At 41.9% G+C, this 25,627-nt stretch overlaps 1 protein-coding gene across 1 annotated transcript in view; it reads right to left on the reverse strand.

Moving 5' to 3' along the window:
* Positions 1-21,400, reverse strand: part of fblim1 (filamin binding LIM protein 1) — a 37,822-nt gene extending 16,422 nt beyond the window's left edge. The window contains exons 1-4 of the mRNA XM_060852091.1: positions 21,257-21,400; positions 15,845-16,083; positions 639-817; positions 297-396 (exon numbers count right to left, since the gene is read on the reverse strand). Coding sequence (XP_060708074.1) covers positions 297-396; positions 639-817; positions 15,845-16,067 — 502 coding nt within the window. The 5' untranslated portion in view covers positions 16,068-16,083; positions 21,257-21,400. The remainder of the gene's footprint in view (positions 1-296; positions 397-638; positions 818-15,844; positions 16,084-21,256) is intronic.
* Between the last annotated feature and the right edge of the window lie 4,227 nt (positions 21,401-25,627).

Genomic DNA, 25,627 nt, shown 5'->3' on the forward strand with positions numbered 1-25,627 from the left:
CACATGTAAGATGTAAATTCGATATGAAGCTTTTATGGAATTCCAAAACAAAACTCATATCAAACTTGAAATATTAGTTTTCTTTATCTCTTCATGAGTGCTGATAGATCTGCTGACCTTCTCTAGCACTTTGTTTTTATTTCTGATTTCCAGCATGAACAGTACCTTGCTTCTATTAAGAGATGAATTATTCAACTGACTGCACACTGGACTCACTACGCAGTGCTCCCAGCAATACCTTCAAAGCAGAGAGTAGGTGAATGTATTTATTATTATACGTCGTGTCGGCCACCTACCTTGCCCCGAATCTGGTAATCCATTCAACTTGTCATTCATTATTTGAGTCAGGGAATCTTTCTGGTCAAATCTTGCAGGTTTGGAAGGCGGGGAAAATTCCTGATTCAAAGAAGGAATACATCAAAAGAAAGCAAATAATGTATTTGAATCTGCTTTGTTTAATTTGTCTCTCATTTCCTGAAATATTGCAAATCAAGATTGTGTGTGGCCATGATGCCCTTGCATTGTATTCCATTTATTCACCTGTCTGGGTTCACCCATCAGGAAAATGTATTCTGTTGAGAAAAAACACCTTCAAGACAGGAGGCTGAAGAAGAAAAAAACTTGTTTGCATTTCCTACCTGCTGCTTTGGACTTATTCCAACATTTGATTTCAGCAGCCTGCTTTGTTTGGAATCAGTTAAGGATGGGACTCGTTCTTCACAGGCTTGCAGAGGTGGAGGAGGAAGAGGCATCTCATTGGAGTAAAATGCATCTTTTGCCTGCTCTGGTGCAGGTGGTGGTGGTGGCAGGGGAAAATCTGCAAAGAGAAAGCATATAATAGCAACTCTGAAGGCCAAAGTTGTATAGTCCCAGGGCAATCCATGTCAAGTTGCTGGGACACATGCTCTCTCTTACTGTTTAAGCAAAGCTGCCATACAAGCCAGATGATAAAACCATTCACGGCAGTGCCATGTGTGATTAAAAATGTTAAACATTTCTTTTCAGTAATTTTTGAGATTAAAAGTAACCTCATCCGCAAATAGTTTTGAAATTTTTGGAAAAAACTGGAACAGTTCTTTTTCAATTTCTTTCCCTCTTCTTGAGAGGATTGTCAATCTACTGTAAAGATTCTGGTTCACGTCATTCTCCACCAAAGCACATACTTTTCATTCGAAATGATTGAGTATTGGCAAGATGTATGGCCATGAAGCTATGTTAGCCAAGCTCACTCCTAAATCCACCTAATGTCTTGTAGACATGAGTTTCACAGTAAAAAGCATTGCATATTAATCATGAAGAGCATAAATCCTAGTTGATGTCCACCTAAACAGAGAAAACAAGGTCAGAAATCACTCAACACTAGGCTACTGTCGACAAATTTATTTGAAACACAAGCTTTCAGAGTGCTGGTCCTTCATCAGATGAAGTGAGGTAGGAGTGTTTGCATGGAGCATTTTCCACCTTCTCCCTCCCCCGAGCATCACTTTACTGTGACTGACTAATTTTTCATCAATACAAAATTGAACTGGAACTTTCTCTGTCAGTTTAGGTTAGCGGCATAACAATGCATTTCTCACCCTATAATTAGGACAGCCTTTCCAATTGCATATTGTTGGTGGGCCAGAACATACTCAGGCAGTGTCCGTGAGGAATGATTTTGTGAGAATAACTGTGTGGAATTTTCCCATTTTCAGTTAAAGCCTTTTGTTAAGTGAGATTCATAGTGTCCAGTGTGCCATGGCTTGGAATGACTTTTCTTATGCAATCTTCCACTCTTCACCCTATTAGTTATCAATTGAACTTTTGGGTACCATTCTCAGGGAATTGCATGGCTGGAGATGTGGTGGAGATGCTCACTACTGCCAGCATCTTCTAGCATTCAAGGTACTAGCACATTTATAGGCCAGCTGTATGCCATTTCAAACATTGCAAGCCAGAAACCGACCCTCATTCTGTGGCACTTGACTGTTGGCATAGTGCTGAAGAAAGGCAAGCTCACTCCTTGTTGTGCAGACAGGAGCCTGAGGTCTTAATAGGGTGGATGGTGGAGAGAAGTCCTTTCTCCTGCAGACTGCCACAGAAAGCCATGCCACCAGACCAAGTCAGCTTGGTTCCAAATTGCAGCTCAGTTAGTGCCATGCCCTGGGTGAAGCAGGAGGCCCAGCAGTGCAGGAAAAGATGTCAATAATCTTTTATGCTTTGCAGAGGTTAACACCACCATCTTCTGTCTGCAACCTAAACTTCACAGGGCCATGACTCATTCTATCACTACCACTGCTCATAGATTAGCTAAATTCACAGACTGATGTGTCCACAGTGGCATCCTGACTGACCAAGGTATAATCCTCAGAATGATTGTACTTGATCTGTAGAACTGACCAGAGCTCAATCCCCAGATTGCAAGGACAGGGATCCCTGGACTCTTGTAGAACCAAATACCTGACTGACTGCAGCCAACCCCTGGACGGGAATGGGATCAGCCCCTTGACTGATTCTGGAAATACCAACTGACTGACCACAGTCTCCCTTCATTAAAGACTGCTCCCTTTTGACTTTCACACATGATCATTTGCTTGAAACAGGGTGTTTACGGTGTTACAGCTGGCACATGCTGCAAGTGTAATGTTGGCTGTTAAAGTTCACCTGAGAATGTAATATTTTTTTAAAAGTTTTGTGATTTACATATGAAAGAAGTGAAACTAACATGGTCATTCTAACAGATGAGATACTTAACAAACAATTAAGGTAATTTTCAATATATAATTTCAGTTATATCATACTGTTAAAATTTTGCTATAAATTCTGTGTCTTACAGGTGAGTACTTCACAACCACCTAATGAAGGAGCAGTGCTTTGAAATCTAGTGCTTCCAATTAAACCTGTTGGACTATAACCTGGTGTTGTTTGATTTTTGACAGAAGCAGATAAGTTACTGGTGTCCCTGAACTCCGTTGTATAGTGTTGAAGGGCTGAAATAGTTTGGGAGTTGGTCTGAGAGCTTGCATGATGATGTGATGAGGCTGGTGGTTCATCACTGCTTACATTTGTCGATGAAGGATTGAGAAGGGTGGGGGCCAGGGAGCATTAAATGACATTATGATGAAGTAACAGTTGAATGATGACCAGGACAAGCACTTGGTGAGTTGTAGCTGCCAGGTACCTCTTCTGATTTACATGTTGGGAGTTTGTGTTGTCTAGTTTCTTGGGACAGTGGGATAAACTGGAAAAGCATATAAATGCACGGTGGCTCAGTGGTTAGCACTGCTGCCTCACAGCGCCAGGGACTTGGGTTCAATTCCCACCTTGGGCAACTGTCTGTGTGGAGTTGGCACATTCTCCCCTTGTCTGTGTGGGTTTCTTCCCACAGTCCAAAGATGTGAAGTTTAGGTGAATTGCTAAATTGCCCATAGTGTTAGGTGCATTAGTCAAGGGTGAATGTAGGGGAATGGGTCTGAATGTGTTGCTCTTCGGAGGGTCGGTGTGGACTTGTTGGGCCTAAGGGCCTGTTTCCACACTGGAGGGAATCTAATCTAAATGAGGCAAGTTTAATGAGATACAATGATGTGGAATTAAGGTGGTCAAGGCTCAATGGCAAGATTCTGAAGTTGATATTTGAAGACAAGGGGAAAGTTGCAAAATATTTTCTTGATATAGAGATTCTGATTCTGTCATTCTCCTGTATCTTTTCACCAACCTTGCCATTGCTTGTCATACCAGGCAGGAATGCAATTCTTTGAGGAGAAAGTGAGGACTGCAGATGCTGGAGATCAGAGCTGAAAATGTGTTTCTGGAAAAGCGCAGCAGGTCAGGCAGCATCCAAGGAGCAGGAGAATCGATGTTTCGGGCATGAACCCTTCTTCAGGAATCATGCCTGAAGAAGGGCTCATGCCCGAAACATCGATTCTCCTGCTCCTTGGATGCTGCCTGACCTGCTGCGCTTTTCCAGCAACACATTTTCAGGAATGCAATTCTGCCCTGTGTCCAAGTGCAAAAACAGCTGGACAACATTCAAGCTCACACTAATAAGTAGAAAATAACATTTGTGTGATACAAGTGCCACATGATAATCGTTTCCAATAGGGGAAAATCTAACCATTGCCTCTTGACTTTCTATTTTTTTTAAAAATGGGATGTAGGTATCATTAGCTGGGTCAGAATTGCTTGCCCATTTCTATTGTGCTAGATTAGGTGGTGGTGATCTTTCTTCTGCTTGGACCATCTCTGACACATCCCTCCTCTTCTTGGACATCTCCATCTCCATCAATGACAACTGACTCAACACTGACATTTTTTACAAACCCACCGACTCCCACGGCTACTTGGATTACACCTCCACCCACCCTACCTCCTGAAAAATTGCCATCCTGTATTCCCAATTCCTCTGCCTCCGTCATATCTGTTCCCAGGAGGACCAGTTCCGCCACAGAATACACCAGATGGCCTCCTTCTTTAAAGACCGTAATTTCCCCTCCCACGTATTGAAGATGCCCTCCAATGCATCTCATCCACGTCCCCACCTCTGCCCTCAAACCGTACCCCTCCAACCACAACAAGGACAGAAACCCCCTGATCCTTACCTTCTACCCCACTAACCTCTGCATAAACTGCATCATTCGCCAACAGTTCCGCCACCTAGAAACGGACCCCACCACCAGGGATATATTTCCCTCCCCACTCCTATCTGCTTTCCGCAAAGACCGTTCCCTCTGTGACTACCTGGTCAGGTCCACACCTCCCAATAACCCACCCTCCCCTCCTGGCACCTTCCCCTGCCACCGCAGGAATTGCAAAATATGTGTCCACACCTCCCCCCTCAACTCCATCCAAGGCCCCAAAGGAGCCTTCTACATCCATTAACGTTTCACCTGCACTTCCACAAATTTCATTTATTGCATCCGTTACTCGCGATGAGGTCTCCTTTACATTGGGGAGACTGGACGCCTTCTTACAGAGCGCTTCAGAGAACACCTCTGGGACACCCGCACCAATTAACCCCACTGCCCTGTCGTTGAACATTTCAACTCCCCCTCCCACACTGCCGAGGACATGCAGGTCCTAGGTCTCCTCCACCACCACTCCCTCACCACCCAATGCCTGGAGGAAGAATGCTTCATTTTCTGCCTCAGGACCCTTCAACCCCAGGGCATCAATGTGGACTTCACCAGTTTCCTCATTTCTCCTCACCCCACCTGATCCCAGCTCCAAACTTGAAGCTCAGCATCATCCTCATGACCTGTCCACCTGTCAATTTTCCTTCACACCTATCTGCTCTACCCTCCTCTCCAACCTATCACCTTTACCCCTTCCTCCATCCACTTATTCCACTCTCAACTACCTTCTCCCTAGCCTCACCTCCTTCCATGTATCTCTCCATACCTGAGACTTCCAGCCTCATTCCTGATAATGGGCTCCTGCCCAAAACGTCGATTTTCCTGCTCCTCGGATACTGCCTAAACTGCTATGCTTTTCCAGCACTACTCTAAACTTTCTTCTGCTTCAGTTCATTTGGCTTAGAGAGGGAATTCCAAGATTTTGCCCCGTGGCACTGAAGGAATGGCAATATGTTTCCATGCTGTGGAGCAGCCAGTGTTGGACTGTGGTGGACAAAGTTAAAAATCACACAACACCAGGTTATAGTCCAAAAGGTTTACATGGAAGCACTAGCTTTCAGAGCGCCACTCCTTCTTCAGGTGGTTGTGGAGCAGGACCATAAGATGCAGATTTTGTAGCAAAAGATTCCAGTGTCATGCAAGTAAAATGATATAATTAACAAACCTCGATTGTTGTTAAGCCTTTCATCTTTTAGAATGAGTTACAGGTTTTGGTTCATTAATATGTAAATCCCAGAATGTCTTTTAAGTCATATTCTCAAGATAAGTTAAGGTTTTATTTAAAAAAGTGACCCCTCAGCTCAGACAATGCCTTAAAAGGTGTGAGGTCAGAGTTTGTCTGTATCCCAAAGTTGACTCAGACTGGTTCTATTTCCAAGGTGGAATTTCCAAATATTATATGGATTGACTGTCTGCATTGACTGTCTGCTGGTTGTGTATTTTTGGAGAAAAATAGAATGTATCTGTAAATATAATTCTGCAAATACAAATTCACCCCATAGACATTTATGTGCAGGAGAGAGAGCGAGAAAGACTACGTGCATGTGAGTGTGTGTGTGAGTGCATGGGAGAGAGTGTGCATTTGCGGTGTGTGCAAGTTTGGTAAAGTGTGTAAGTGAGTGTGATGGGTTAGAAGCCTGTGAGTGGATGTGTTTGTGAGCGTGAGCGTAGGGATGTATGTTGCGTGTATGAAAGAGACTGTGTGTATGATAGAAAGTCTGTGTGAGTGTGTGATATATAAGAGAGAGAGTGTGCATGTGTGCTTGTATGAAAGAGAGTGTATAGTGTAGTGGGGTCACCTGTAGTGTGACATGAATCCAAAGTCCCGGTTGAGGCTATCCTCATGTGTACCGAACTTGGCTATCAGCCTCTGCTCAGCTACTTTGCATTGTTGCCTGTCCCGAAGTCCGCCTTGGAGGATGGTCACCCAAAAATCCGAGGTTGAATGTCCCAGACTGCTGAAGTGTTACCCGACTGGGAGGGAACTGTCTAGTGACTGTTGAGCGGTATCCATTTGTCCATTATCGTAGCGTCTGCTTGGTCTCGCCAATGTACCATGCCCCAGGGTACACACAAGCAAACGTACACACACACTCTCACCTGCTCACACACTCACACAGACCCTCTCTCATTCAAACACACTCTCTCATACACGCACACATACACCCCTACACTTTTACCTACGCAGGCACCCTCTCACAGGCTTACACCCCATCACACACACACACACTTTACCAAACTTGCACATGCAAACACACTTTTTTTAATATAAAATCTTAACTTATCTTGAGAATGTGGTTTAAAAGAAATTCTGGGATTTACATATTAATGAACTGAAATCTGTAACTCATTCTAAAAGATGAAAGGTTTAACAACAATTGAGGTTTGTTCAGTATATCATTTTACTTGCTCGACATGTAATCTTTTGCTATAAATTCTGTGTCTTATGGTCCTAATCCACAACCACCTGTGAAGAAGCAGTGCTTCAAAGGTTAGTGCTTCCAAATAAACCTTTTGGACTATAACTGAGAAAGCATATAGCCGTAAATGTGACACATTTGCTGCAGAGAATGTGGGGAACTGCTTGTTCAGAAGAACTGGGGACATCTGTTCTTCACGTCAATGGATCGGTGTAAATAAGGTGATAACATTTGTTCACTTGTGGAATATGTGGCAGTACTTCCTTCCACATCAGAGGCGCATATTTCACAATAGGATGTACAATAACTAAATTGCTGGATTATCAAAGACCCGTAACAAAACTCATACTCAATAGAAAAAGAACTTGTAATTTAATAAGCTGAGTGGAATATGCATGTAATAGAACAATCCTGATACATTTTTATATACCATTAGATTAGATTTGAAATTCTGAGTTTCCTCATCTTGACTGTGCTGGAATGTGAATGCCTCATTACCCTTAAAGGCTAGGCAAAAACTGATATAGTAAGGAAGTTGGAAGATATTTATGTGTGAGTCAGAGAGACAAAATATTCTTCTGTAAATTAAATTCACTGTCTGAAGGGTTCAAGGGATACTGAGAGAGAGAGAGAGAGGTCAGAAGCTGGTGGAAAATTAACCCTTTGTAGTCTGATTTGGGTGAACACTGGCTTGTCATGGATTGAATGTTTGTCTGTTGTTCCGGGAGCTTGAGATCCAGGAATATTAGTTTGCATTCTGGGAATCTAAGATGATTTCAGAAGACCATTTTGTAGGACATTGATACTGGACATGTTAGCTGAGCGAGGTGACCCCATGACCTTTTTCACATAGTTTAGACTCGTCTCTCATTATGATTTATGAGCCAAAGCAAATTGACCATTTGGGCCTGGCTGGATCAAGATTTCCCACTTTGATGTGCATGTAGCTTAATTAGTCAAGCATACTCAGACCTGTCAATTAATTTCTCTTCCTCTGCAAACTTTTGCCATTTTATTGCTGCTTATCTGATTAAGGACATGTGGCATTTTTGTAAGTTTAATACTAAATTCTATATAAATTCAGCTTGTTTGCAGCAATAAGGGGAGTAGCCTGAGAGAGCTCTTAGGGGTGAGAGCTGGCACCCCTTTTCTGCTAATGGTTTTAGAACCTTAACTCAAGCCTGGCTTGTAAATCTCTACATTATAGTGTAGCATTGATGCCATTAGTAAATATAGGTAATAATTTAAACAAAACTGTGTGGAAGAGTTTTATATTCCAGACTACCACAGAGTACAATCTCAGGACGAACCAAGAGAGGCTCCAGGTAGAGTCCATCAGGGATTCCCTGAGCCATCTCAAATAGGGACTTTAACAATTTGGCGCTGTGAGCAGGGTTCCAACAAGGGGTATGTGTGAGTGAAACTGCTTCATCTAAAGGTTGGACTCGAGACCAACAGGCCCACAAGGTAAGGTATACCTTGGTTGCTCTCTGTCTGCATCTTTGTGTGCTGCTCCCCCCCATTTCACTCTCACATACCCTGACAGAATCCAAAATGAGATTGTTTAAATAGGCAGTAGAAATAGAGATCTTGTGAAGGTAAGAGACAACGGTAAGAATTTTGTGAAGGTATACAATAAATAGGATAAATATGGGTGCGACCCCAGACAAGATAGAGGATAAATGTCCCTTAACAGAGATAGTGAGTATGTATCCTAATTATGAGAAACGAGTAAGGCGAATATTGGGTGCAGCTGCCCAACAGAATAAGAACTGGCCTCTGGAAGACACATATGATCTAAAAGTACTTATGAAAGTTGAACAAGAGACATGGAGAAAAGGCTATGGGACTAAAAAGAAAGAAGCCAGATCAGTGTGAAAAACATGTAGCTAAAGAAAAATGGGAAAAATCCATGCAATCATCATGGAGACAAAACAGTATTAAAAAGGGTATCAGTCCATTAACTGAGGAAGGATTTCAATTAGATTGGACAGAACTAAAATGCAAATGTGGAGCACATGATTTAGAAACTGAATTGGAGTTGGCTAGAGAAAGAATAGCAAAAAATAAAGAAGGCAGAGAACGACAACCTAATCTGAAATTTCAGTAGTCCCAAGGAAAAGAGAAACCAGTAAATAAAAATCAGCCTGCAGCTACAGCCGCACTGGACCAGACAGACAAAAGGGACAACTCCTTATATGCCATCTATCCCAAAGACCCATTACTAGAGGACAATGATTGTCCTGCAAGCGAGGAATTTGAATCAGATTCAGAGGAGGAGATTTTTTATTATGGCCCCCCCTCCTGTTAACTGACCTCTTCCGGTTCCCCAACGGGGACTTCCTCGAAATCCACCTGTAGTATGGTCAAAGCGAACATTTGCTATGAAACAAAAGCACCTGAAACCCACTCCCTATTCCGAGGACGAACGTGCCAAGGCCCATACCTTTTCTCCTCATTTGCCTCTCCTGTCCAGCATAATGAGAATTCGGGTGATCAAGGTTACCATCATCCCATTGCCACCTGCATAGGGATCAACTAAGATTAAGACGAAAGGAACCCTGAAGACAACTTTGAGGGCCACTGCCCCACTACAAATGAGTCCTGAAGACATTTATGAATTATAATCAAAGTTTAGGAACCTTAATGTTAATCCTCGCACTCACCCTGATATGAAATGGCCAAAGTGAAATTTCCCGACTAGAAGAATCCCTAACCTGCTTGCCCAGAATCAGGGACAAAATCCATTTGTTAATCTTTATCAACCTTGGAAGCCTCATGAACTCTATAGCATCAACAATAAGGCTCCAGGTTATGGAAAAAATCCAGAAGGATTCATTAATTATATTAATTGGACTAGGACCATTTATAATGCAGTCTCCCAAGACTTACTTAACACCATAGAATGTGTTCTTTCACCTGAAATATGGACTAAGTTCTTAGAAATTTTACAATGTAATAGTCATACCCAACGCATGCTTATGCATTTGGTGAACCTAATAAATCAGACTGGATTATTACCTGCCTCTATCAAGCAGTGTGCCATGCAATCGACATAAGATCCTCACATGTAAACCTCGCTCAGGTGACGGAGCTGAGGAGTTCCTTGTCCACTTAAAGGACTACTATGGTGCTTAGTCTGGTGACCCTCAGTACCCACAAGGACAATCGCCCCAACTTAATGCCTTATGTATGACTGTCCTTCCTGACCAGGTACAGAAAGCTATCAAAACCCATAATATGCACTGGCAAGATGCCAATATTGAACAATTCAGCCGAGAAGTATGTTACTTCTGGGAACTAAAGGACTCTGACAGTAAGGCCTCAACAGTTGAGGTCAAGACCAAATTTTCCCAAAGTGCAGATGCTAGACCTAAAACCAGAACAGATCTTCCCGTCTACAAAGCCAGCCAAGTTATTGAATGGAACTCTTATACTGTCATCCAGTATGGCAAGACAATAGGGTTGATACCGTACATCAACAACATCCCTTTGGACTTTGGGGTCCTCCTATGTACCCTCCCCAACAGTCCATGATGACCCTTACCCCTTATACATCCTCCTCCAATTCCTCTCTGCCTCTCTCACCCCCTAGAGGCACCAAACGACCAGACATTAGCTTCAACTGTAATCAGCTGGGACATTGGTCCAAGAACTGCCCTTTCCCAAAGCAGCCCCCTGTTGATCACTGAAATGGAAGAAGCTAGCAACCTTATGATTCACCCTACACAGGAACCCCAGCAATTTGCCCCTTTTACTGCAGTACATTTTCTGAACCTGACTCCCTGACGTAAGTCATTATCCTCCCTTGAATCTTTCAGTGGTTACCTTTAGCCCTGAGGATGAACCAATGCTAATCCTTAATGGTCATAATATTGAATTAGGGAGATCCTCCTTTTTCCTCTTCTGATACCCCAACAATGCCTGACCTAACGTAAATGCAGACCCATCTGGGGGACACCTCTGATGAGGAAAAACAAAGATGGATGAACCATGGTTGTTATGTAAAATAGTTAGACTGAACTTTGGGTTATGCCGGGAGGACAGACATGTCTGTCTGATTCACTTTTGCCTCTTCTAGTTTACTATGTTCATATGCATTTGCCTATAGGTAAGGAGGGAATGGTGGATAGAATTCTCCAAACTTGGTGGAATCCCCACCTGCAAGAAAAAGCAGCTGCAAATTGCCTAATTTGTCAAAAGCAAAATCCTGGGAAAGGAGTAAAGTGTCCACCAGGTGAAACTCCCTTGCCAAGTGTACCTTTTGATACTATCCAGTTAGATTTTATAGAATTACCTAAATGTCATTGTTGTAAGTATTGTGTAGTGATTATTGATGCATTTAGTAGATGGATTGAAGCTTATCCATGTACTGACTGTACAGCAAAAACTATCTATAAAATTCTACTAGAGAAAATCATACCCAAGTTTGGAATGCCAGTAACAGTCTCTTCCGATTATGGCCCCCGCTTCTGAGCTGAGCTAAATAAGGAACTATGCAAGAGTCTGAATATGAATCAGAGATTCCATTGTGCCGTCCGTACCCAAGCAGTGGGAATTGTAGAAAGAGTCAATTGTACTTTGAAAGGCCAACTAAGCAAGTTGATAGAGCATACGGGCCTTAATTGGCTGCAAGTACTCCCAATTGCCCTTTTTAAATATGAGAACCGTGATCCAGAAAAAGACAGAATTCTGAGCAGCTGAACTAATATATTGAAAGTCCCTGAGGACTCCCTGATCTGCACTACTGATGGTCCAACATCTTGTTTATGTGCATGTCATGGCAGAAGAAATGCACAGATACCTGATTAAGCTAACCAAAGCATTGCAGTCTTATCATCAACTGGTCAAAGTTGTCTATCAGGTACCAGGGAAGGAAGAAGTAAGAGCTCCAATGTTTAAAGACATTAACCCTGGTAACTACGTACTATTGAAAGACTTTAATCATGGCAAATTGGGCCCTCACTGGAAAGACCCTTATCAAGTTCTTCTGACAACTGAAAGTGCAGTAGAAATGGAAGGACGTTCCACTACCCTTGATACATTGAGAACACTAATGTGTCCCACTTATCACCCCAATGCCACTTGCAGAAACAAAATCAACAATTTAGGTGTAGAATGCCAATGTAATCACGGCTATGGCATTGATACTTTGGGATACTCCAATGATAATGATTGTATTATTTTCCCCACTGCTCTCCTTGAAGATAGAATTTGTCAGCTTCATCAAACTTGTACCAATATTATTGGAAGCTATGAATGCAACTACCCAGTTGAAACTCATTTTAACTATTTACATTGCACATCCAAACATCACTTTCGATATTATTGTCACCCTCACAGCACATCTATGCCAGTTGCCATGAGATGGCATGATTCCATAACTTCATCCACTCCATTTGCTGAAAACTGGTACTTTGAAATGTTTGACTGTTTCTCTCCCAAAAGGAATTATACAAATTGCAGTATTGAACACATATTATCGAAATTGCAGAACCCTAAGACATCTTTTGCTCTGAGACTGTCAACCTATACCTTCTTGAAGGAACCTTCCCATGTCCAACCTACTGCTACTGGCAGAAATACCTTTATTCAACTTCTGCAATCAATACTGTTGGAAGCTACTGTAGTTAACAAGACAAGCTGGAAAGGTGAAGAAAGACCAAAAATACTAAGCACCCCTAATCCCACTTCTGTTGCCAATGGTTTCTTTATTTACTCTAAACTCCTCAATGAATGTGTTTTCTGCTCACTCTTCCATTATTCTGATATACAATGGATGAATAAGACTCACCCAATTATGCAACTCCTCACCTGCAATGACAAAACCCATTCGGTAGAAGTAGCATGTCGCTGTGTGAAGTGCACCAGCAAACCTAAAGGACTCAACGTTAATGTTATTCCACTGCTAGAATTGTGCATTGAAAGAACTTCCTATACCCATGACATGGGGTAAGTGAAGCAAGTACTGTGTAAAAATGTTATGAAACACACTGGTCGTACTCCTACTCTCCATCCATTAATAAACTTGGATAACTGGATGATTAATAACACCCACTGTTAAAGATTCAGCCCTTGCTCTAAGTGGACTTATCATTCACTCACAGAAGTGTGGCCTCAGGACTCTATTTAGCCTTCATTGGCTATGCAAAAACAAGGCCTTCCCATATTTACCCAATCACTGGTGTAGACGCTATAATTGAGTGCAACCTTACCAATTTTTACCATCCACCATAAAATGTCTAAGGTAGCTGATGAATGGAAAACCCTCCAATATGTGAATTGCTACAGGACAAAAATTAGAGGAAGAACAAAACGAGACTTGCATGACTTCTTCCATCAACAAGGAGAAAGTGAGGTCCGCAGATGCTGGAGATCAGAGCTGAAAATGTGTTGCTGGAAAAGCGCAGCAGGTCAGGCAGCATCCAAGGATTCCTGATGAAGGGCTTATGCCCGAAACGTCGAATTTCCTGTTCCTTGGATGTTGCCTGACCTGCTGCACTTTTCCAGCAACACATTTTCAGCTTCTTCCATCAACAAACCTGGTGGTCTAGGTTGATGGGAGGCCATATTTGTGGCTCGGGTGTTGAGATAGCCCAAGATCAGATAGGTGACCTTGCATATGACATTGAGAAACTGATGAACTCAACTGTTCACGCATTGAAACGAATGAACAAAGAACTACAGGAGACCGGATGATGATGCTTCATAATCAATTAATGCTAGATTTCCTCCTTTGTAAAGAAGGAGGTACTTGTTCTGTCATTGGCCCACAACGTTGCACCTACATAGACAACTTCTCTAAAGACATTGTATATGACACAGATGTCATCAACAAAACAGGTGAAGATGCAGGGAAGATATTTGCCCCACTCATGTGGATGGAGTCCTACCTGCTGGCTATGGTCAATGTGTGGATGGTTCATGTGGGATGTACTGATAATCCTTGGTCTCATCCTAGGAATATACATTGTTGTCCACTTATGCATGAAATGGACCGTGCATTGCTTTGCGCCTAAGCTAAAGAAGAATCTTGTTAATTGACCTTTGTTCACTCCTGTACTCCATGTCCGAACTTTTATGTTGAAATCAGGTATCTTAGTGACTATGCACCTCTGGACACGACTCACAAGAAAAGGCACTCAACTTATTGAAAATACAAATGGAATGAATGGACTAAATATACTTGTATACGCTGTATTGTTATCATGAAATGATAAATGGAGGGAATGAGAAAGCGGATAGCCGTAAATGTGACACATTTGCTGCAGAGAATGAGGGCAAGTGCTTGTTCAGAAGAATTGGGGACATCTGTTCTTAGCATCAATGGATCGGTGTAAATAAGGTGATAACATTTGCTCACTTGTGGAATGTGTGGTACTTCCTTCTCATGCTGGAGGCACATATTTCACAATAGGTACTTTTACATAACCTGGTGTTGTGTGATTTTTAAATATATTTCCAAGTTAGGTTTAGAGTGGCTTAGAGGGCATCTTGCATGGGTATTTCCATCTATCTTCAGCCCCTGTCCTTCTATGCAGTTGTGCTCATGTGTTTGGAAGCTACTAACAAACCTGGTGAATTACTGCATAGCATATTGTAGATAGTACACACTGCTGCTACTGAGCATCAGTGGTGGAGGGATTGAATGTTTATGGATATGATGCTAATCAAATAGGCTGCTTTGTCCTGAATGGTGTCAAGCTTGTTGAGTGTTGTTGGTGATGTGCTCATCCAGGCAAATGGGTAGTATTCCAACACATTCCTGGCTTGTGCCTTGTAGATGGTGAACTGGCTTTGGGGAGTCAGGAGGTGAGTTATTCACTGCTAGATGTTTAGCCTTTGACTAATTTATAACCAGTGCCTTTTTAACGACTAGGCTATTTCAGGTTCTGTTCAATGATAACCCCAGGGTGCATTACCATTGCTGAATCAGCCACTATCAATATCCTAGAGGATACCCTTGCCTACAGATTGAACTGGACCAGATGTATGAATATTGTGACCACAAGAGCAGGTCAGAGACTGGGAATTATGTGGCAAGTAATTCACCTTCTGACTCCTATACGCCTATAAGGCACAAATCATGAGTGTGATATAATACTCTGCTTATCTGAATATGCAGCTCCAACAACACTTAAGAAGCTTGACACCATCCAGGACAAAGCAACATGCTTGTTTGGCATTTAATCTAACACTTCCAACACTCACACCATCAATCTCGATGCACAGTGGCAGCAGTGTGTACCATTCACAAAGTGCACAAAATCAACCCACCTAGGTTTTTTAGGCATCATCTTCCAAACCATAGCTTCTACTACTTGGAAAGACAAGGGCAGCAGATGTACAGAAACACCACTATCTGCATGTTCTGCTTCAATACTGAACCAGATGCATGAATATTGTGACCAGAAGAGCAGGTCAGAGACTGGGAATTATGTGGCAAGTAATTCACCTCTTGACTCCTGTGTGATATGGAATGAGGTAGCCGTTCCTTCTCTGTTGCTGGATCAAAATCCTGGAACTCCCTTCCTGAGAGTGCTGTGAGAGTATCTATACCTTTTGGACTGCAATGGTTCATGAAAGTGATGTGCACAGGCCATGAAGGAATAAAAACGTTGTAATGTGTACAGTCCCTTGATTGCTTCTTTTGTCCTGCATCTCCTTTTTTTTAAAACTCAAAACAATTTCAATCTGGACAGATATTTTGACAACATTGCTCTCAAATTCACCCAAGAGCTGCACAATTTATAGCATCTGAATCCTTCGCTGATGAGTAGTTACTGAAACAGATGGACATAGTACACTTCTTACCTTCATCAGCAGAATTATAAGCTGATGGATCTGTGCCTTTCATTCCTTTATTTCCATAGCTGTATGGATTTCTTGCAGGTTTGGGTGCTGTCAGCACTGGATTTTGCGGTAGACGCTTGTCTGCCCTTGAGGCTTCAACAGAGTTGTACGTCTTTGGAGTGTTGATTCTCCCAGGAGTAACAAGTTGAATGTAAACTGAAGAAACCTTCTTTATCTGAGACATCTTTCATTTATAATATCTGAAAATACAGGTAACACAGTGTGATACTACATTTTTAATTAGATCCAGGGCTCATTTTGTAGTGTTCTAGGAATTATAGAGATTTTAAAAATAAAAATGGTCAACTGTATCAGGGTGAGGAGAACTGGTACTATGGAGAGAGAAACTTGGAGAAATGGTTTTCTTTTAAGAATTCTTTCAGAACAAAGTCATTCATTGTCAAATGAATGAATGATTGATCACAAGAACTGTTTCCCCGATTCACCTAATTTGCAGTCTCAGCCAGGCAGCATTCAGAAAGCTTGATTCTGGCTTAGCCCTGTCCAGGTCTCACTACACCCTTTTTGGTGGTTAATTTCAGTGTGTCATCAGTGGAAAACTGAGAGGGAGTTACCAACCTTTGATCACTGATAAGCTATACTGACAAAAGTGAGATAACGTGTTCCCCTGGCAACTGTAGAAAGAGAAAGAACGAGAAGGTCCTGGAGTGAATTTCATGATCATTAAACACAATGACAGCGTGTAATTGACCTCATGGTGTTGCCTTTTGGTTGTCAACCTTTGCTGCAAATGCCAAACAGAAAAAAATTCTTGTGGCACATTTACTATGTCCATACATATTGCAACCAAATCTGGCCTTTCTCTCCCTGTGACATTTATGTTGCTGCAGAACTCTCAATCCAAATCAGTAGAATTGTTTTTGGTGGAAGCTGCTTAATGAATGAATGTAAGAATTAGGAGCAGGAGGAGGCAATTCAATTTCTCAAGCCTTCTCCGACACTTGTTATGATCACAGCTGATCTCAACTTGGCCTCAACTCCACTTTGATGCCCAGTCTCCATCACCTTTCAATACATTACGAATTAAAAATCTGTCTATCTTTTCTTTAAATTTACTCAAAGTCCCAAAACTTTGGGGTGGTGAATTCCACAAATTTACAAACTTGAGAAGTAATTTCTCCTCATCTGTTTCAGATTCGCTACCCGTTATCCAAAAACAATAACCTCTCATTCTAGATTGTTCTAGATGAGGAAACATTTTATGTTTACTTTGTCAAACTCCTTTAGCATCTTATATACCTCAATTAGATTAGATTAGGTTAGATTAGATTATTTACAGTGTGGAAACAGGCCCACCGACTGCCGAAGCACAACCCATCCAGACCCATTCCCCTACATTTACCCCTTCACCTAACACTACGGGCAATTTAGCATGGCAATTTAGCAATTCACCTAACCTGCACATTTTTGGACTGTGGGAAGAAACCAGAGTGCCCAGAGGAAACCCACCCAGACACGGAGAGAATGTGCAAACTCCACACAGACAGTTGCCTAAGACGGGAATTGAACCCGGGTCTCTGGCGCTGTGAGGCAGCAGTGCTAACCACTCATTTTTCTAAAATCCAGAGAACATAGGCCTAACTGTTCAATTTCCCTTCCTGAGACAAACCCCTCCTCTCTGGAATCAATCCAGAGCCCCTCCTCTGTAATGTCACCGAAACAACTACATCCCTCCTCGGGGAGACCAAAATTGGATGCAGTACTCCAAAGGCTGTTTCACTAATGACCTGCATAGCTGCAGCAACACTTCCCTACTTTTATGCTCCGTTCCTCTAACAATAAATGTCAAAATTCCATTTGCCTCCCTTATTACCAGTTGTACTTGGGTACTAGTTTTCTGCAATTCATGCATGAGGAGATCCAGATTCCTCTGCACCAAAGTTCTCTGAAGTTTCTCTCCATTTAGACAAGAAGTTGTTTTTCTATTCCTCTGAGCAAAATTGATAACCTCAGATTATTTATGTTAAATTTCATCTGTCAAAATTTGATCCTATCTTTAGTCAATTGTAAGTTTCTTATTTCTGCATTGCAACTTACTTTCTCACTTACTTTAGTATCATCTGCAAATTTAACTATAGTACTTTGTGATTCTGCACACAATTCATTAATATATAGATGGTAAAATGTTGGGGCCTGAAGACCGAAGACTGTGGCACACAACTGGTTACACATTGTCAATCAAAAAAAAACCCATTTATCCCAACTCACTGTTGTTTGTTCTCTATCCAAGCGAATACATTATTCCTCACCCTATGTGGTCTTACCTTGTATATGTAAGCTTCTTGTTGCACCTATCAAAAGCCTTCTGGAAATTCAGATAAACTACCTTCACAGGAATCCCATTATTGGTGTTATTACATGTTCGATGAACTCTTGCAAAACGTAATTTCCCCTTCATAAAACCATGCTGACTCTGATAGAATGTATTTTAACATCCTTAATAATGGGATATAACATTGTCCCAATGACACATGTTGAACTACTGGTCTGTAGTTTCCTAATTTCTGCCTCCCACGCTTTTTGAATAAAGATGCTATGTTAGCACTTTTTCAAATCCACTAGAAGCTTTTCACCATCCAGGGAATTTTGGAATATTATAATCAATGGATTATTTTTGGTGCCACTTCCTTTAGGACCCTGGGATGTTTGCTGATGATTGCACCATGTCCAGCACTATTCATAACTCCTCAGGTACTGAAGCAATACATGTTCAATGCAACAAGATCTGGATGATATCCAGGCTTGGGCTGACAAGTGGCAAGTAACATTCATGCCACACAAATGCCAGGCTGTGATTATCACCAAAAAGAAATAATCTAATCACCAACCCTTGATATTCAATGGTGTTCCCATTACTGAATCCCTCACTATCAACATCCTTGGTGTTACTATTGACCAGAAACTCAACTGGACCCATCACATAAACACAGTGGCATCAAGAGCAGGTCAGAGCTAGGAATACTATCGTGAGTAACTCATACCTGACTTCCCAAAGCCTGGGAAGTCTTTGCACCATCTGCAAGGCGCAAGTCAGGAGTGTGATGGAATTCTCCCTAGTTACTTGGATGGGTGCAGCTCCAACACACTCAAGAAACTTGACACCATCCAGGACAAAACAGCTTGTTTCGTAGGTACAACACTAACAAACATCCACTCCCTCTACCACTAACGCTCAGTAGCTGCAGTATGTACTACCAACAAGATGCACTTCAGAAATTCAAAGATTATTGTTGTCCAATGAACCTTATATTGCACCTTCCATACACACAACCACTCCCATTTAGAAGGACACGGATATCTGATACATGGGAACACCACAACCTGCAAGCTGCTCTCTAAGCCACTCACCATTCTGACTAGGAAGTATATTGCATTTCCTTCTCTGTCCCTGGGTGAAAATCTTGCATTCCCTCCCTAAGGGCATTATGGGTCAACCCACAGCAGGTGGTCTGCAGCTCAAGAGGGCAGTGCATCACCAGCACCTTCTCAAGGGCAATTAGGGCTGAACAATAAATGCTGCCAAACCAGCAATGCTCGTGTGCCACAAATGTAAAAAAATGGCAGTCAGGCCCTGAGAACTTGTTTGTTTTCAATCTAAATAGTTTGTTCAGTACTTTTTCCTTAATGATGATGATTGTTCTATGTTCCTCCCTTTCTAGAACCTCTGCCTTACCTGTCACTATTGGGATAGTACTGATGTCCCCTACCATGAAAGCAGAAGCAGGGTATTGATTTAGCAACTCTGCAATTTCTATGTTCCTCACTACTAACTGCCCAGTCTCATCCTCCGAGGGACGAACAGATGAACATTCACTTTAACTACTCTCCTCCCTGTTACATACTTAGATTAGACTAGATTACTTACAGTGTGGAAACAGGCCCTTCGGCCACACAAGTCCACACCAACCCACCGAAGCGCAACCCACCCATACTCCTATATTTACCCCTTTACCTAACACTAGGGGCAATTTAGCATGGCCAATTCATTTTTCGATCGTGGGAGGAAACGGGGAGAATGTGCAAACTCCACATTGAACCCTAGCCTCTAGCACTGTGAGGCAGCAGTGCTAACCACTGTGCCACCGTGCCGTCCACTTATCGAAGCCTTTGCACTAGTTTTCTTTTATAGTTTGCCTTTGCTCTTTTTATGACTTTTTTAGTTATCCTTTGTTGATCTTTAAAAGTTTCCCAATCTTCCAGCCTGTCACTCACTTTTGCAATATGATACGCCTTCATTTTTGTTTTGATTTTATCTTTAACTTCCTTGCTTAGCCTTGAATCTTTCTCCCTACTCTTACAATATTTCTTCTTTTCTGTAATATATTTTAGTTGGAAGTAATTGACTATCTCCTTAATGAGCTGACTACAAATAGTTTCCTGGGAAAGGATGTGTCCTTTTAGATTGGTTTTAACTGTTACTTCGTATTGAACCATATCAAGGAAGTTTTCACTTCTAGCAAGTCTCAACTAGCAATAAAGTTAATGAGGTTGTAAACTGCATTGCTGTGGCATGGTAAGCTGCACTGATACTTGTGGCATCAGTTCAAATAGTTTAAAGGTATAAAAGTGTCATATGGTCATTTTAATTAAATACCATACTTGTGGACGTGAGAACCCAAACTGTTCTGTTCTCTCTACACCATGTGACCAATTAAAAGGTCATAGATGTAATGGCAGACCTTGGAACAGAAACGAAAACTCACAAATCCAACATTTTGTATGTTATGGTCCTTACTATTACCAACAAAAGGATCTTAGGATCGGTAGAAATTGACTAATAAAAGATTGTAGAAATGTGAACGTGGAATTTCCTGAATTTTTTACGGTGTAAGGTAGCTACAGACATCAAAGAGCTATTAAAATGTTTAGTGGAAGCCCCACCCAACATAGTACATAGAGATTAGGTATGTGCTGTTACTGGAGTGGTAGTGGAAGGTTGTAATTGGACTGGTGATATAGGTAAGGGGAATAAAGCAGTAAGGATTCACACCCTTGACCATAGTCCAATGGCTTCTGCTGCAAGATGCATGTGTATGGCTATCAACTGAGGTGAAGACCCTGTATAACAACACTTGCTATTTGGGCTTGTGCATGAAGAATACCTATATCCGTGTGAGGGTGGCTGGGCGCTAATATACTTTATCCCAGCAAACATCAGCACATTCTGCAAAAGGCGGTAGAATATTTGCAGGAACAAAAGTAAAACACACATCTTTATATAGAGCTGCTTAAAGTCTTATAACAGATGCCCAAGATTTCCTGAAAGTACCACTGTACATAACTAAGGTGTCTAGCTGACTAAAAGTTAACACCAAGAAATTCATCCCATTCAGAATTCCCTGGAACACTTACCAAACAAGGAGTTTTAGTGTCTGTGGGTATAGTCTCGTCGGTTTTGTTCTACTAGCATACCTCTTTCCGAGCCTGGAGCCTAAACTGCAGCAAGTCTGAATTGCTTCTGATCATCTCACTCCCTTACCCGGAGAATTCTGTCCGCCTACCTCTGCTTTACTTTACCATAAAAGGAAAATGAATTCCTGGGGCATTAGTGCAGCAAACAGGAAGTTGCTCCCTAATCTTCCCACTCCTCACAGACTTGTTTTCATCCAGTCACACACTGCTGTCATAAATATATTATAAAGTAATTCTAAGATAAGATTAATTTCTTTGGAAGTTGGTTGGCAAGTGACATGACTCTGACAAGAAATAGCTTGCTCTGCTGTTAGTTTTGCAAACTGCTCCAACTGAAGCATTTATTTGATCATTATCTAAGAATTGCTCCCTTCCCAATTTAAACGTATGTGGTTAATTTTATTTAGAGGAGGAAAAAATTGGAGCTAAACCATTTACAAATAAATCTTACACCCATCCTCCAGAATTTCCTTTAAATTAGCTACCAGCTGAGGTTAGAACTAGCAATTTTGTTAACCCTTTCAGTTCCGGAAGCACATAATTGTCAGCTTTTTGTTTTAAAACTGAGCATAGTTCTTTGATAAGTTTCCAAAGTCAAGACTCATCTGGGCAAACCACAAAATAGAACCTAAATATATTTTCTCATTCAATTGGGGCATTAGTCTGTGGAAATGAAATACTTTCCATTTTGAGCACAGAGTGAAACTTTATGGAGAGATGGAAATCTTGCCTGTTGGTTGGAGAGCTGACATGAGCCAACTCATCAGCTCTTTATGGGAACGTTTTCCAAATTAAATGCCAACCAGGGCCTTACTTGGACACTGATAGGCCTTCCTTGGGATCAAGAATCATTCCCTTCCCAAGAGACCTCCTGGACAATCTCAGTCCTACAGTAATGCATTGTTCAGCAACACAACTAGGGGAGCAGTTGAAGTCACCAGTTCTGCATCTATGGGGGTCAGGATTGTCAAGTGTCAGTACAGAGGTGGAGACAGCAGGGTTGTGCCAAGGGATCACATGGGAGGCAGATGGCATCTCTCAGCAGGGTCTCCGGTTCCTAATGCTGGATCCCTCAATCAGGTACTTTACCTTGAATGAGTTCCACCCTGCTGCTCATTTGAATTGGTCCTGGATGAAGGGCTTGTATTATAAGGAGAGGTTGGACACACTGGGATTGTATCCTTTGTAGTTCAGAAGAATATTGGATAATCTTAACGAAATGAATGAAATCTTGAGGGGACTTATCAAGAATGTTTTTCCCTGTGTGAGAGACAAAAACTAAGGGACACATTTGAAATATAAGGGTCTTCCAATTAAGGTGGAGATGAGGAGGCATTCTTTTTCTCTCACAGGATCAAGAGTCTTGGTAATAGAATAAGGAATGCAGCAGGTAATTGGGTTAAATTGCTAATTCATTGATAGGGTAGATATTAAGGAGGAACAAAACTGTCCAGGCTGGCTATAAACAGGTTCAAGCAATGGGCTGTGGAGGGGTTCATCTCTGCTGACTGTCTGCCCCTCTTCCACAGTTATGTTCATGCCTGGGTTTCACTGGAGAGGGAGCATGTGGTTTCCATCAATGTTCTCAATGCCTTTAGAGAGAGGTAGGCATTGCAGGGGATATAATATTTTATTTTCCCCTCAACTCCATCTTGAATTAGAACCTTCCTGCTCTCCCATTACCCCCCTTTCACTTTTGATGGTTTGCATTGTCCTTAATGGGCTTTGCTAGTAAATATCTAAAGGAGGAACAGGTGGTACTAGTAAGGTGGAAAGAGTTGTCAGATAGTGTACTCTTTCCTCAAAGAAAAGTATAATGAAAGAAACAAAAAGAAAGGAAGGTGTCTTGGTCTATTTTTCACTGATCAGATTTGATGGTTCTATGGAATTTACTTCCCCACAGTGTGGATGAGTTCGTGTCTTTGAATATTTTTAAGATGTAGATAAATATATAGATTCTTGATAAGGAAGTCAAAGGGTATTAGTGCAGACAGAAAGGTGGAACTGAGGGTGCATTTACATCAGTCATGATCTTAGCAAATGACAGAGCAAACTTGAAGGGCTGAGTAACCTACATCTATTCCTAGTAGATATGTTTGTATCTGTTAGCTTCCTGTCTAATTAATTTTTCTTTTATACATGGGATGAAGGTGTCACTGGCTAGTCCAGCATTATTACCATCTCTAATTGCCCAAAGAATAGTTCAGAGTCAAACAGGAGAAAGTGATATAGAAATTTCCACAAGTCCTACTTATGCATTCCAATTGGCAAAAGTACTGAAACAAGCCCAATGAACACCTGCTCCTGGACCAGAGTGACTGCTGATGCATCCCAGAAGACCCTGAACTTTTTCCTGAAGCCTGGCATATGCAGGTGGCAGTTCCCACTCTGTAAGCAGACTGATGCTGGTTTCCAGAGTGGTGTATGCTACAACCTTATGAAAGATTGACTAGTTCAAATTGTAAAGAGCTGCCACTGGCTGCAGATTCATCGATTGGTTTGGTTTCCAGATGTTAACTTGATCATTTGAATGTGGCTTTTTTTTACTGAAAATGTTTTGGAATCTCATCTGTTGTTCTTGTCTGGAATTCAGTGAGATATGTAGGTGGTAGGCAGAGGGAGCAAAAATGGTGTCACTGCTGCTTCCAATCTAACTTGGATTGTACATGTTTTGAAGAAAAGTGGCAGCAATCTGAACCCACTGGTTGGGTGTCCTAGGAATCAGAGTTCCTTTACTGTCACTGGGTCAAAATCCTGAAATTCCCTCCCTATTGGCATTGTGGGTCAGTCCACAGCAGGTGGACTGTAGCAAGAAGATAGCTTAGCACCACTTTATCAAGGGCAACTAGAGATGGACAATAAATCCTGGCCAGCCAACGAAGCCCACATCTTACAAATTAATTTTAAAAAGAACAGTTTCTTTGTATGTATTCTATCCAACCTGCTCAGGATTTTGAAGATCAGTATTGAGACTGTACGTTTTCAGGTTTCGGCCTCATCTAAATGAATGTGACCTTCAATGGGTAATCTACAATGCGTAATGCTTTCCCTGCCTTCATCTTTCTGTCCTCCGAACCAGGTCAAAATCCTATCTTTTTGAAAACCTCCTTTCCAGATTTGACCAATCTGTCCGGCCAATGCCAGGTCAGACTGACTCCTGTTTCTTTCTTTATCTCCCTTAATTCAAAGGTAGTGCTTGCTTCTGCTTCAGATTTTCGGGTGCGATTACATTCTCCTCAGCTCATTATGTACGCATGCATGGGCAAAACATCCAATTTTACAGGCAGAAGGACAGGAAGATTCAGAATGCAAGTGTACACGCTGACTGCGTGTAACAGGTAGAGGAAGCTGTGGTGAGCCAATCCAAACAGAACAATCAGTGTTTGCCAGATATGCACAGGAACCTTCACTCTGTCACCCAAGCCTCGGATACATTCATTTACTGTATGGGTGAGAGGTGGCTGGAGGACCTTGACCTCTTCTCCAATGCTCATCCCCTCGTGGAATGAGAGAGGTGTCATTGCGCATTGGCAGGTAGGAGGTGTGACATGCAGGCACTCAGGGATTATTACCTCGGGACATGCCAGAGGGTCCCTGTTGCATCGCCTTCCCCTTATTAGTATGACAAGAAAGTTTAAAGAACACTGAAGACACAGTGGGTGCATGGGTATCAGCCTCCTCTCGAACCTTGATATTATCACATTTGGTACAGTGGTCCTGTGGCAAATTCACTTCGAAGGCTTCAGAATCTTTATTATTTCCTTGCAGACTACCTTCAGGTGTGCTGATCACAATACACATTCACATGTATGACACATGGGTTACTGCAAAGGATGCTGAGGCTGTTATCTATTCTGTCCTCTATGAGGAACATGAAGTCTGGAAAGTGGAAACTTAAAAATTGATGTTTGTTTGGGTTTCTGGAGTCAATCAGATTCATTTAGTCCCTTGACATCTCTGTACTGGATGACTGATTCTTGCAAATTGCGGTTTGAGTCACACCTCCCATGTAAACATGCATAACTCCATATTGATGCTGTAATCAGAAACTGAACAGGATGTAATTGTTAAGATTAGAGTGGTGCTGGAAAAGCACAACAGGTCAGGCAGCATCCGAGGAGCAGGAAAATCAGTTTTGGGCAAAATCCCTTCATCAGCATCATGATGAAGGGCTTTTGTCCAGAATGTCAATTTTCCTGTTCCTCGAATGCTGTACTTTTCCAGCACCACTCTAATCTTGACTCTAATCTCCAGCATCTGCAGTATCCACTTCTGCCTAGGATGTTATTGTTGCCAAGGGAATTAGTTAAT

Source organism: Hemiscyllium ocellatum, chromosome 37 (genome assembly GCF_020745735.1).
Source record: "Hemiscyllium ocellatum isolate sHemOce1 chromosome 37, sHemOce1.pat.X.cur, whole genome shotgun sequence".
Taxonomy (NCBI): domain Eukaryota; kingdom Metazoa; phylum Chordata; class Chondrichthyes; order Orectolobiformes; family Hemiscylliidae; genus Hemiscyllium; species Hemiscyllium ocellatum.